At 36.6% G+C, this 14,391-nt stretch overlaps 2 protein-coding genes across 2 annotated transcripts in view; both read left to right on the top strand.

Annotated features, from left to right (window-relative positions):
* The window catches only part of LOC311290897 (uncharacterized protein), an 88,128-nt gene extending 82,267 nt beyond the window's left edge, over positions 1-5,861 (top strand). The window contains exon 2 of the transcript XR_014627469.1: positions 5,478-5,861. The gene's annotated coding sequence lies outside the window, so the exon portion shown is untranslated. The remainder of the gene's footprint in view (positions 1-5,477) is intronic.
* Positions 5,862-7,960: 2,099 nt separating this feature from the next.
* On the top strand, positions 7,961-13,631 carry ugt5f1 (UDP glucuronosyltransferase 5 family, polypeptide F1). Its single transcript, XM_084409181.1, has 2 exons — positions 7,961-8,014; positions 11,050-13,631. The coding sequence occupies exon 2, from the start codon at positions 11,077-11,079 to the stop codon at positions 12,655-12,657; it is 1,581 nt and encodes a 526-aa protein (XP_084265307.1). The 5' UTR covers positions 7,961-8,014; positions 11,050-11,076; the 3' UTR covers positions 12,658-13,631.
* The last annotated feature ends 760 nt before the right edge of the window (positions 13,632-14,391 follow it).

Below are 14,391 nucleotides of genomic sequence, written 5' to 3' on the forward strand. Positions count from 1 at the left end.
AAACAACAGATGTTGCACTAAACAACATTACCATCTTCGTTGTATTAAAATTTAAAATGACAAAACTCAACCCAGTCTCTTTTTGTTAAATTTCAGTTTTATCAATATTAGCTATTATAAAAGTATAAGTAAAAGGTACAAGAAGCTATACAAATAAAGCAAACAATTCTGTCAAACATACAAAGTCAGCGCTTGATCTAGTCTAACCATACAACGGTAAAGTTAAATAGCTTATGAAAATAGCTTATGAAACTTTTTCGTCAGCCAAAACGATTGGCCAGGGAACAAATTATAGATTCACGAGACCAAAAATCGCCCGTTAGATATACACAAGACGAATTATATCTCATGTTTAACCACTACAGAGACGCCAGAGTCCGCGGCAAACGTCAGAACGACTAGCCGAGGAAAGGCTGTACCAGGCGGGGTACGTGAACGCAGAGCGCCCGGTCATCGCTGGATCTCACAACCTGGATACAATTTTCATAAATCTTTATAAATAAACCACAGATTTGAGCTTTAAACAACTACATTCTCGCCTGAAAAACTCTTAAAACTACATTTCATGATACAGAAACAGTAGTATTATATGTCAACTGTATTAAAAAATGGCGCTTCTTATGTTGTCATTCTCCGTGGCGCTGCCTTGTCAGCTGTCAATCAAGCTGTCAATCAAAGTTAACCACGCCCTTATTTGTCATACATTTTATATCCAAATACGATCTAAACTAACGAGTTAGAAAAAAATTCACCCCCCTCACAGTTGTCAGGCACTCGGAACCTATCGAAAAATACAATAAAAGTCCATGGGACCAACCTGTAAAAGCTGCGTATTTTAGTTTAGATTATTTAATTACAATATTAAAAGCATTATATAAATGAAGATGAGATAAACAAAAAATAAATAAAATCATCTTACATTTTTTTATAGAGTTGAAGAAGCTCCTGACACATCAATTTATGAATGAGTTTAAAAGTTGTCATAAACAAAACAGTCCCACAGTGTCTTACTGAAGTGTGTGTGTGTGTGTGTGTGTGTGTGTGTGTGTGTGTGTGTGTGTGTGTGTGTGTGTGTGTGTGATATACTCGACTCCCCCATCCTACACATTCCACAACGCATGGAACACATTGCTGGGTTTGTTTTTTTCATGGACTAAAAGTCTTAATAAAAACAGTATTCTACATCGTTAGTCTGTGGAAAAACTTGACTTGAACTTAAATTATATTTTTTATTTATCAGGGGTATGTAAAAAATAATAAAAGCGTTATGGGAGAAAAGGGGGAAATAGGAAGCTGTTCCTTTAATTTCGTAAGGACGTGAAATTGTAGTTCACTCGGGAGGGGATTATGGGTGTTGTAGTCTGGAACACGCATGGTCGTGTGTGCGGCTCTGTGTAGGAATTTCTGTTATATTCTTTTACAGTCTATGGTTATATTCAGTGGAAATGAACCAAGTATTTATGTTCACTGCCACAGTGAAAGCCGTGTGAATGCATACCGAAGAGATCAATAAAGCAGCATACTCTGGACGCTTCGTCTAACTCATAATCAGTGGTGTAGTCTAGTTTTTTGTAGTGAGTATACTCTAATATAACACCGCAACCTGTTATATTAGAGTATTCTCTCTCTCTGTGTGTGTGTGTGTGTGTGTGTGTGTGTGTGTGTAGTGGAGCACACATTGAGCTCATTTCCCAGAGACGCGTAGAACAATTGCAGTCTCTTTTAGCTTTAATATTCATAGACACTAGTCCATATCGAGATTTTATTCATTGTACAGCAGCTACTTTAGATTTATTCATTCAAAAATAGCCAAATGCAAGTTCCATTTGTGACTGGATTCCGCGATTCGATCCGTGGCTTCGCAAACACTGACGGGGTGAATTTATGAATGAAAGTGTGAAAGTTCTGACACAAAACGAAGTTGATACGTATCCTCGCGCTTTTTTTAAGTGGGTATACGCAAATCCTTGGCCTTTTCTAGTGGGTATACGGCGTATACCTGCGTATCACGTAGACTACACCATAATTTTTCATGGACTTGAGTAACTAACTTTATAAACTGTTACGCGCACACATACGGATGCTGTGACGGAGAGCGCAGTCATCTCACACATGTGAAATGTTCAATCATTTACTGTACTGAATCTCATCTCGATATGGACTAGTGTCTATGAATATTAAAGCTAAAAGAGACTGCAATTGTTCTACGCGTCTCTGGGAATGAGCGCTCAGTGTGTGCTCCTCCACTACACACACACACACACACACACACACACAGAGAAGCACGCGTGACTCACGCTCGTGGTGTTTTCAGCATTTCACTGTATTGAGACATGATGTAAGCTACACATGTGCATTTCATCGCAGAGCTGCTATGAGAGTCACTTGATGAGAATTTCACCATTTCATTTGATAAAACTATCGTCATTCATTCGTTTCATATACACACAGAAACTGTTATGTCTTTACGACAACCTGTCAAAATAAAAGTTCTGTATAACTTGAAGAAATTATAACAGAAATATATTACTATTGCACGGAGTATACTTCAGGCCTAATAATAATAATAATAATAATAATAATAGTTTATTAAAACACACAGAAACTCAAATGTCTACAACCCACCAAAATAAAGTTCGGTCGAATTAACTCAAATTAATTAGAAAGAAATTGCACAGTAAAATGTATTTTAAAATAAAAAAAAATTCAAAAACGGGGGGGGGGGGGGGGTTATATTAGAGTATACTCACTACAAAAAACTAGACTACACCACTAAGTACATTATGCTCAGTAGGAGCATGAACTTGAATGTTGTGTATCTAATGTCTTGTATTGGACATGTAGAAAACACTTTGTCTTTAGTGATTAAAGTCCTGTGAAAAACACTGAAAGGCAACCACAAATTGTATTACTGAAATAAGCAAAATATATGATATAATGAATTATTACAAATATATACTGATATTCTCTATGGCTAATATTCTCATAGGCCCACTGTCACTAACCTCTTAATCATTTGTCACCTCACATGCAAAGCATGACCCTCTCTAAAACAATAGGAAATGCTTTATTGTTTACTTTTTTGCTGACCTCTTTAACAAAAGAAATATGACACAATCTTTTTATGTAATATAAATTTAAATTATGCCAGTTCTCTTCATTTGACTGGTACCATGAATCTCATTAACATATTCTCTTTACTTGTTATCCATCACATCATGTGCTTTCATTATTGTTGTCTGCTAACCATTAGGAACAGATTAAAAGGTCTATAAATGAAGTGTCATTGTTGTTAGGCCATATACTGCCACAGCAAATGGATGCAATCAAAGTTAGACAAATCAAAAACTTTGCAGGATAACCAATATCCCGACCGCTGCTCAAGAAAGGAGCGTGATTATATAAAGAGGAGATGTGAAAATTTCACAATGAAGGGTGATGGTGTGTTAAATTGTTCTTAAAAAGATAATACAACTGTGACATTTATTTACTAATATAACATGATTACATTAGATGGAGAGCAGCATAGGTATGAAGGCCAAACTGGCCAATGGGTAAGAAAAATGTATACATATACATTGCAAAACAAGTAACTGTTCTTCATTAACATGTAACTATAGTCTATAGTTTGTTCTCCCTTCTTTAGATTGAATGTTCAGAATGTGGAAGGTGGGACTGTGTGGTCAGATCTTCCACTGTTGGCAAATACAGCTGTCCTGCATGCATGCACATTTGCCTATTATTTTTTCCTCTTTTTTTTTTCTTCCTTTTTTTATTGTTTCTTTCATACCTGTTAGCTAATGAATATGTTTGTTGAACATTCCCCTGAAAAAATGCTGTGGGTAATTCACTGGATCCATAAACTATGGCTTCTCAATTTTCAACACTCTTTAGGAACATTTATGGAGTCTAGCCTACTGTATGCTTTATGTTTTAACTCATTCCTCAGTAACATTAAAATAAATAATAAATAAATGCTTGACATCCCTTTTAGCAGTATTGCTGCTCAATTTAAATTAAGCCACAAATTGGCATCATAACAATAATCTGCGAATACACATGCACTGCAAAGACACAATGTCTATAGCATAATTTATTTAATCTACTTACAGTTGTCATCAGATATTCAATTTCATTGAAACGAATGTAACAAAATAATGTGGGCGTGGTCTGTGTCGTGAAATTAAAACACATTAAAACTTCCCTTAAATGCGTCTGAAACATTCAGCGGAGCAGCGACAGAGTAAACAACAGTGTCCTAATATGATACAAACATTTACCAATAACGTTGAAAGCTTTTAAATCTGCTCAGTGAAAGATTCGCTGTGACGAATCTGTCACCGTTCAACATCTGCTGGAAATCCAGGTAAAACTATCTGCGTGCACGCGCGCGTCCCCAGTTAACATGATCCCCAGTTGATCCGTAACACCGGCAGTCGCGAGTAATCTCCCCCTCGCATTCGTCTCTGTGTCACTGAGTGTAAAGCGCGAAAGGCGAAGCTTGAATTTACAGGTATGTCCCTCTTTGGCTAATGTAGTTTCAAGATGGAGGGGCAACATGGCGACCGGCATTCGAACCCCTCACCCGTATGTACTTTCAATGGCAGATTATAAACTTACGAGAATACTTTATTACTTGAAAGAAGTAAATATACATTAATGAGCACATATATTTTTGAAAGAACTAAGTGTTTTTTTGCTAAGAATCAACTAAACACATTACACAGTGTAGCTTTAAGTTGTATCTGTGTGAAAATCTCCACATAGGGCATAATCGTAAAAGTTTAAATATGATCTTTTAAAATGAAAGATTGATTAAATTAAATCTTTAAAAGTTTGAATACATACATCCTCTATTTATCTTTTAGAAAATTTTGTTTAACGGCGATCTAAAGTATAATTGTTATTAAACAATGTCTGTTCAAAAACTTTAGATTGATGAAAAAACTGTATTTAGTCGTCTTAAATATCTCATTTATATGAAAAGATTCAATCAGCATTTTTGTCCATGCGGGGTTTAAATCGATTTTTTTATTTTTTTTACATTTTCTACTTTCCACAACCACGATGATTGTTGTACCTCATAATCTATCCTAAACACCTAAACACGACGGTCACAGAAAACTACATTTTCAAAATGAAATAAATAAATAAATAATTTAATATAATTTGCACGCTATTTTGCGCGCACACACGGTTCTAAAAATGAACTAATCTCTATTTTTAAATTAAATTATTATAAATTAAATATATAACCAATGAATAAAAGCATATGTTACTAAAATGTAAACATCATTTTAGCTAAATGAAAATTATTTATTAAAAAAAAACTTACATTTTCAGAGCACTGAAGTAGTTGAAATGAGTCCTGCTTCATTTCAGCGTTTCTCTGAAGGATCGAAGGGTTTTCAATATCAACCTGTGTTTTACTTTAAGAAAGCAAGCGTACATTGGTGTTGTTTTCTTTTCTTTTGAAGGAGTGTGTTCTGGAACGGCCTACGAACACCTTGTGAGTCTTGAAGCTGATTTCTGCCTGATGAAACTGCAAACTATCTTCAGTAAAAAAAGAAATTCTTCAATTTATTATAATTCTGATCTTGTCTTATATTGACTGCACTTCTAACTCCTGGTCTTCATTAATCATATCTGGTTCTAGTCTTTAACTGTAAATTCCCTAACACTTTGTTTTATTTAATTTCATAATCATTTATAATCATTGATCATTTAGTTGTCATTAGATTTATCATTTATTCATATTATCATTATTATTATTATTCAATTTACATCATTTATTCATTTAGTCATATAATCACAAATAATTACAAATAAACTACAATATAAAAATACAATGGGGCATGTTGTCACAACGGGAAGCTGCCATTAAATTGTTATATTATTATTGTTCATTTGTTTATAAACAAGCTTGTATAACATATGGTGATATTGAAATTTTAGTTTTGTTTCAAATTTGTAGTGATATTCTCATTTTCTAATAACGATTTCCAGTTTTTTAACAACATCATGATCATGCACTCTTCATTTACTCTGGACGACAACACTGTAAACTGGTGAAAGTATCAAGGAATGGGTAGTTCAGGAAGTAATCCAACAATGAGTTCCTGTGACTGATTCTGTGGTTGTTTTTGTGACCAGCATGACTCTGTGGCCACACTTGTTCCTTTGGAACAATAGATAATACTACTGTAGAAAGTGTTCAGTTCACTTACTTAAAAAAAAAAATGTGTAAACCCGCTGTCTTAAAATTAAGTAATAAACTCAATGCTTAATTGAAAAAATTAAGTTATGTGAACTTGACAATTCCACATTTCTGAAGTTTATTTACTTAATAATTTTAAGGCAACAGGTTTACTCCATTTTTTTAAGTTACAGGATGGCTGTAAAGTGACATGAAATAACCAGAAAGAAAGTGATGTGTAAATATAAGGGATCTAAGATGAGAAAGAGGACAGCTGCTGATTTTAGAATTAATAAAAGAAGAAAATCCACTAAAACATGAACACATCATGAAGAAAGATGTCAAAGTTCATGAACTCTCTCACTGCGAGAACATTCACATGCAGAACTTGCACATTTTCTAGATAATTTTAAACACATAGTATGGAGATCAGATGCATCTCTTTTGAATAAAAGCATAATTTCAACACTGCAAAGAAATATCATTGTGTTATACAGACCAACGGTAATGCATACAGTAATAGCTGGTGAAATATTATTTTAGTGATATTACTGATTATTTATTATATGATAATTAAAGAATAGGAATATCATCCTTCCTGTAGCTAATAATGGGACAGTGCTCAGATCTTGTCTTTCTTTAATATTTTTGAGCATGTTTGTGCCTGTCAGGTGTCTGTGGAAAAGTGTTGGTGTTTCCATTGAAAGGAACATGGAGACCCTCTAAACTCTAGTATCCAGACATTAGAGTAGCTCATGGGGGAACCAATTGAGTTTAGGAAGCCATTTATCATGATGTTAAAGTGGTTGGACTGACACTTTTTTAAAATCTATATTACAATCTCTTTCAGCTAAAAGAGAAGGGCTGCAAAGATACTGTCCTTAAGTGATGTCAGTGAGAAGATCTTTTCTGAAACAGAGCTTACAGAGCCATCCTACAGAACAAGCATGCAGAAATGTCCAGTCTCCATATAGAGACACAGTATTAAATCCACATGACAGCGCCCTCTTCTGGACGGAGTTTGTCATGAAGCACAGAGGCGCTGCTCACCTCAAATGTCCTGCTGTTTATTGCTTTTAGTTTCTGTGTTTCAGTGTCATTGGTCCGATGGTTGTGTATTAGAATACATGGTAAAAAGTAACAACGAAAACATGAGTGAAAGAAAATATTCTCTGTAGAGAGCTAAATTACAATTTGCACATGTTTTAAAGCACACATGCTGAGCCACTTTTTACTGCAGTGAATATTGTTACGACCAACAGAAACTGCAAGTAATAAACTGCATGAAATTACAACAAATAAAACACTGTGACAATCTTCAAATTCAAGGTTTCAGTTCAAATCACAGGTTTGTGTAACTGGACATTTGACTAAAACATTACTGAGATATCATTTTTATTGAGATTTTAACCTCATGACTTCTCTGTGTGACAACTAGCCCCGGTCTCCTTGAGAATTATTAAAGAATAGTTGGAAATAGAATTCTGTTAACAATCAAAATCTACATTTTAACAGTACATGATGATTAATTGAGCAGGGCATACACCATAAAACCGATGATGACAAGAAAACTGTTTCCTAGATATCACTTCATAGGTTAATATAAATTGTGTGATTTTATCTATCTATCTAGCGTGTTGTATACTATTATTGTGTGCGGAATAAAATAGAAATATAACTCATGAATATTAATGTTAAGGGTAGTCCATCCAGCATGTATATGACGTAGGCCTCGTTAATATTCATGAGCTCCGCCCACCCAAACAGAGGAGCGTGTCTCGAGCTCGCTGCTACACTGTATCACTCTCTGTTCAGCTGGTAAGTTCATTAATTTCATTTGTTTAAAACCATAACAGGTTTTACACACATTCACGGATGGACACGCTCAGTTTTGGATAATAAAAATCCTCGAAACATGTATCGTGTCGTCAGAGTCTGAAATGAGCCTCATGCTGTCAGTCGCCAAACAGGATTCAGCGGTTGTGTGTGTGGACTGACATGTTTAATGTTGCATTTGTATGTGTGTGTAGCTCGGCACAGTTGAACACACTATGAAGTGTTCAGGGTTTTTACTCCTAAGAGAAAGTCTGTTCGGAGCAGTGAGTGAGAGAGTTGATATTTTACTTCCGGAAATAGATTTCTATTCTCCCTAAAAAACTGACCTCTCTTCATCATTGTGTCTGTCAGTTGCGCTGATGTGCTTGTTTACATCGAGGCTTGACAAAAAGTGTCTATTTTTAATTATTCTAACTTTAGTTTATTGACAGCAGGGGCAGTTGTGCCTGATACCAACTTACCACAGTTTTTTTGAAGTAAATATAATAATTTACAATGTTTTGTAAGCGAGTGCACAGGGTTCAATATAATACCATCCCGTCTGAGTCTGACAGTTTATTGTCAAATACATCATATACATCACTTCAAAACATGTCATTTCATATTTTATAGATCAGTAGAATGCAGTAATGTGGCATGCAGTAGGATTGATTAAAGAGATGTTTCAGAGATTAATACTAATTTTGCGTGGTTTACAACATTTTTCACAGTGTTTATAGATGATGCATTAATGGCAGATATAAACTCACATGTAAACATTAAATAAGGCGTCTAGTCTGACTAAGGTTCACTGCTAGGAACATCTTGGTCTATGATTTACAATGCATCATGGGAAGGTTTGGTGTAAGTATCCTCTGAAATATATTAATCTGTGGTGCGGATGATTGACTTGATGCTTTATTTTGTCTTGGGTTTTCACGTCTCTTTTGTAATGTGGTTGACATGATATTCATACATACTTGAGATTGTGTAACAGATTCAAACTGACTGTTTAGAGATGCTTAAACAGTCCAACAGGAAGTGATGTCAGTTAGTTGTTTTGTTCTGAATCTCTGATTACTCAAGGACAGGACTTGTGATATGTGGTTGTTTAGAGTTAGACCAAAGCCAGTGACATTTAAAGGGACAGTTCACCCAACAAAAATGTAATTCTGTCATAATTTCCTAATTCCCAACCTGTATGAATGTATTTCTTCTGCTGAAAACAAAAGAAGATATTTTGAAGGATGTTAGTAACCTGTATGCATATTTATGTAGATGTTTGGTGAAACTTTTATACAAAAATAATACAATGTTTCCAAGAGGGACTTTGCAACCCAAAACCCTCTAAAATCACATGAAATGGTGTTTCCTGTGAGACACACACACACACACACACACACACACACACACACACACACACACACACACACACACATCAAGGTTGTGCAAGAACAGCGTGTCAAAACACAGTCTGTTCGTTTTCATGCCAAAACAAATCAACAATTAACCAGGCAGAGAAACTGCAGCACCGAGTGTCAAAAAAAGTATTAATTTGTAATGAAAGATCAGATTCTATTAAAATAGTAACAAATCTGCTGTGCATCCGGGATTTAAAGAGGATTGAATACTGCTCCTAAATTTAGCGTTCTGCCGCCTTGAACCTTCATATAAGATTAAGATCTGCATTTGTTTTACTCTTACTGTTTTAAACTAAGCCAGTCTTTACAGAACATCCCATAGAAATTAATAACCTTGATTTGGATATTATTCTAATGTGGGCTGGAATGAATCGTGACATTGCAACGCATTTTATCTGCTGGTTTTCTTGAAAGACATTTCATACATAGGCTGTTTCTAACATTTCGGGAAACAATTACTTTTTTCAGTCTCTAGTTAAGTATAATCCATAGTGTGAACCTCTCAGTATTTGTTTTAAGATTAGGATAAGTGTAATTAAAAAAAAAAAAATCCTGTCTAGGTACCTTGTGTCACTATTAAAAGTGTCCTGGCAACAACATTTTACTGTATTTTTGGGTAATTTCTGTAAAATTAAGTTAAACTTTCTGGTACTGTTCTTGTGTCGGTCAAAAATTACAGTTTTTTTTAATTTCAATGAAATGATTGTACTATATTTTAGTTTGATAATGTTTTTTATTTAATATTTTGTATTTTTAGATGATTTTATGGTAGATAAACTATATTTCTGCAGTAGTTATAATCCATTTATTCACTTTCTGAGCATGGACCTGAAAAATAAATTTCCAACTTAAACTGTCATAAATCTTGAATTCTTTGGATCACTGACTTCAGTTTGGTCAAAGTAAAAAAAAAAGTTAACTTGAAAAAAGTTATAAAATGTTACATTTTGTGCATTTTTCATAGCAATAAAATACAATTTTCAATTTTTATATAAACTATATCTTTTCCAAAACACATTTTACCCTAAAACTGTGGGAAAATCAAAACCATAAATGTAAACCAGTTATGTTCCAAATTTGAGGTTGATCATGTCTTAAAAAATGAGCTTTCAGTAAGAGTTTGTTTGGCCGCAGTACCAAACGCTTCCACTAGATGAAATTCGTCTCTCATTAATTTCCAATGCGCTCAATTTTAACCATGAACAAAACAGGTGACTATTTTTTTCAGGACCTTTTAACATTTTCGAATCATGTCCATTATTGTGTGTGTGTGTGTGTGTGTGTGTGTGTTCACACTGCATCTGCCGAAACCTCTACACATTTTTTTACCATTCTGATGAAGTAAAAAAAATTATCTAAAATAATCAAAAATAATCAAAAAATATTTTTAGGCAAGTATTTATCTAGCACATTTGATACACTATGGCAATTCAAAGTGCTTTACATAGAAAGGAACTAAAATAATCACAAAATAAAAGCAAGGACAATTAAAAACAGTTGTAAAAAGAAGTAAGAAATAACAGAACAACACCATTAAATCCCACAGATTTACATTAGAGAGCAAAAGCTTGTCTGATAAATAATGCACATCAACATCTGTTTGTTTATGTCTTTCAGCCAGACGTTTGTTCTCCTCCCATAACGATGGATTTGATCCTAATCTCAAGCATCATTCTAACCCTCTCCCTCCCAGTGCATTGTGGGAAAATCCTGGTGTTTCCTCACGAGGGCAGTCACTGGGTGAACATGAACGTCCTGATCCAGGCGCTTCACTCCAGGGGTCATCAGGTCACGGTGATCCGGGCCCTCGACAGCTGGTACATCTCGGAGACCTCGCCTCACTACGTCTCCATGACCGTCCCGTTCTCCCTGGGTGGAGACGACGAGTTCTACAGCAGTTTCATATCCAGACAATTACAGATCAAGCGGGAGCGGCAATCGGCGTGGACCAGATTCAGACTCGACATGGACCTCAAGGACCGGTTCTCCGAAATGCACAGGAAGATCTGCGAAATGGTGATCTACATAATCGAGAGCGATCCCGCGCTGTTGGAACGGATCAAACAAGCCAACTTTGACTTGATGTTGACGGATCCGGCGAACGGAGGAGGCGTCGTTCTCGCTCGATATCTAAACCTCCCTCTCGTCTTTAACGTCCGATGGACGGTTCACGGAGAAGCGCATTTCGCAATCGCCCCGTCTCCGCTATCCTACGTCCCCTTCCCGCTTTCCCAGCTGACCGACGACATGACGTTTCTTCAGAGAACGTATAACGTGTTGTTTTACACTCTTCGGATGTTCCTCTACAGGCGCATCGTCGGTCCTCATTACGCCGCTTTGTGCGACCGCTATTTTGGCCCTGATTTGGATTATTTTGAGTTATTTCAAGCTGCTGATATTTGGCTCATGAGAGTTGATTTTGTGTTTGAGTTTCCTCGTCCGACTATGCCGAACGTCGTTTACATTGGCGGTTTTCAATGCAAACCTGCAAAAGCGCTTCCGGCTGATCTTGAGGAGTTCGTGCAGAGCTCTGGAGAGCACGGCGTTATCATCATGTCTTTAGGAACGCTAGTCGCGCAGCTTCCTGGTGATATCGCGGATGAAATAGCCGCTGCGTTCGCTCAGCTTCCCCAGAAAGTGATTTGGAGATACACAGGAGAGCGACCGTCTACTTTAGGCAACAACACTCTACTGGTTAACTGGTTACCGCAGAATGATCTCTTAGGACATGCGAAGACTAAGGTTTTCGTGTCTCATGGAGGAACTAATGGTATTTTTGAAGCCATTTACCACGGCGTTCCTCTAGTCGGGTTACCGCTTGTTTTCGATCAGGATGATAACATTTCAAAAATGAGACATAAAGGTGTAGCTAAAGCTGTGGACATCGCCACTATAGATCGAGGGATATTTAAAGATGCATTAGAGGAAGTGATTAATGAGCCGTCGTACAGAAGAAACATGCAGAGACTCTCCGTTCTCCACAGAGACACGCCATTAAATCCCTTAGACAGCGCCCTCTTCTGGATGGAGTTTGTCATGACACACAGAGGCGCTGCTCACCTGCGCACCGACTCTTATAAAATGCCCTGGTACTCGTACTACTGTGTTGATGTCCTGGTGTTTTTAGTGTTGATTGTGTCGTTTGTAGTTTTTATTGTGTTTAAAGTGATCGCATGTTTATGTCGCTGGTTATGTGCAAAAAGAAAACGAGCAAAGCAAGATTAAGTTTGAAGGTGTCTTGAAAGGTCGTGGAAACACTGAAGTGATATTGAGTTTTGTTGCCTGTGTGTGTGTGTGTGTGTGTGTGTGTATGTGAGATAGAGAGACTGGGTGAGTGAGTGAGTGTGTGTTTAAGAGAGGGATTATATGTGTGTGAGAGAGTGAGTGTGTGTGTGAGAGAGAGAGAGTGAGTTTGTGTGATAGACTGAGTGAGTGTGAGAGAGTGTGTGTGTGTGAGTGTGAGAGACAGTGAGTGAGTTTAAAAGAGTGATTGTGTGTGTGAGAGTGAGTGTGTGTGAGAGAGTGAGTGTGTGTGTGTGCGCGAGAGAGAGTGATTATGTGTGTGAGAGTGAGTATGTGAGAGAGTTAGTTTAAGAGAATGATTGTGTGTGTGTGTGTGTGTGTGTGTGTGTGTGATTATGTGTGTGTGAGAGAGTGATCGTGTGTCTGAGAGAGTGAGTGAGTGTGCGTGTGGGTGCGTGTGTGTGCTTGTGTGTGTGTGTGCGTGTGTGTGAGAGAGAGTGAGTTTAGAAGAGTGAGTGAGTGATTGAGTGAGTGTGTGCGAGAGAGTGAGTGAGTGAGTGAGTGAGAGTCAGTGTGTGAGAGAGAGTCTGTGTGTGTCTGTGTCTGTGTCTGTGTGTGTGTGTGTGTGTGTGTGTGTGTGAGAGAGAGAGTGTGTGTGTGTGAGAGAGAGTGAGTGAGTTTAAAAGAGTGATTGTGTGTGTGAGAGAGTTAGTTTAAGAGAGTGATAGTGTGTGTGTGAGAGAGAGAGAGAGAGAGAGAGAGAGTCCGTGTATGTGTGAGAGAGAGAGAGAGAGTGTGTGTGTGTGTGTGTGTGTGTGTGTGTGTGTGTGTGTGTGTGTGTGTGATAGAGAGTGAGTGAGTTTAAAAGAGTGATTGTGTGTGTGAGAGAGTTAGTTTAAGAGAGTGATAGTGTGTGTGTGTGAGAGAGAGAGAGAGAGAGAGAGAGTCCGTGTATGTGTGAGAGAGTGGGTGAGCGAATGAGTGAGTGTGTGTTTAAGAGAGTTTTTTGCTGTTTATGTTGTTTTATTGGTTATGAGTAAGTATATCAAATTTTTAATTAAATAATAAAATAAAATTCTTTTTAACAGTCAACATGAAACTTCAGTAATGTGATGTATATCTGGATTATATATAGCCCTGAATGTGAGAATGCATAAACGGCTATTTAGCTTTAGATTAACGCTGAAGCATTTCTACTGAGTAACGTGCACTGATGCATTGTTCACATTGAGACCAGTGATACGAATTAAACAAGTCAATGTGATTTCATGTTGACTTTAAGATTGAAATGATTTCTTCCACTATTCTCCCTTCCAGAAAGCATTAGCTCATGATTAGAGCGTCTGTAATTACAGTGATGTATTACAGTGACCTGCGGGACTCGAGTCTAATAGGAGTGACACTCAGACTACTTACACTGCGGTTACTGCCTGTAATGACTAAAACCACTGTAATATCCCACAGTTTAATCACTGCTGCGTGTCTTCAGAGCAATTACAAGGATAACAGAGCTTTTAAATGCAACATAAGTCAATTAAAATGTTTGGTTTTTTATGCATGAGGAAGTACTGAAATTGAATATATATATATGTATAATTTTATTTTGTACATCAGAACTCCGGATACAAAAGATAACGTCTACAATTGTATACAACGAGTCTAGTGTAATATTTAAAGGTTGAAACATCACATGGATAATGTAGTATAAAAATAAAA

This window comes from Rutilus rutilus (assembly GCF_951802725.1).
Source record: "Rutilus rutilus genome assembly, chromosome: 5".
Taxonomy (NCBI): Eukaryota; Metazoa; Chordata; class Actinopteri; order Cypriniformes; family Leuciscidae; genus Rutilus; species Rutilus rutilus.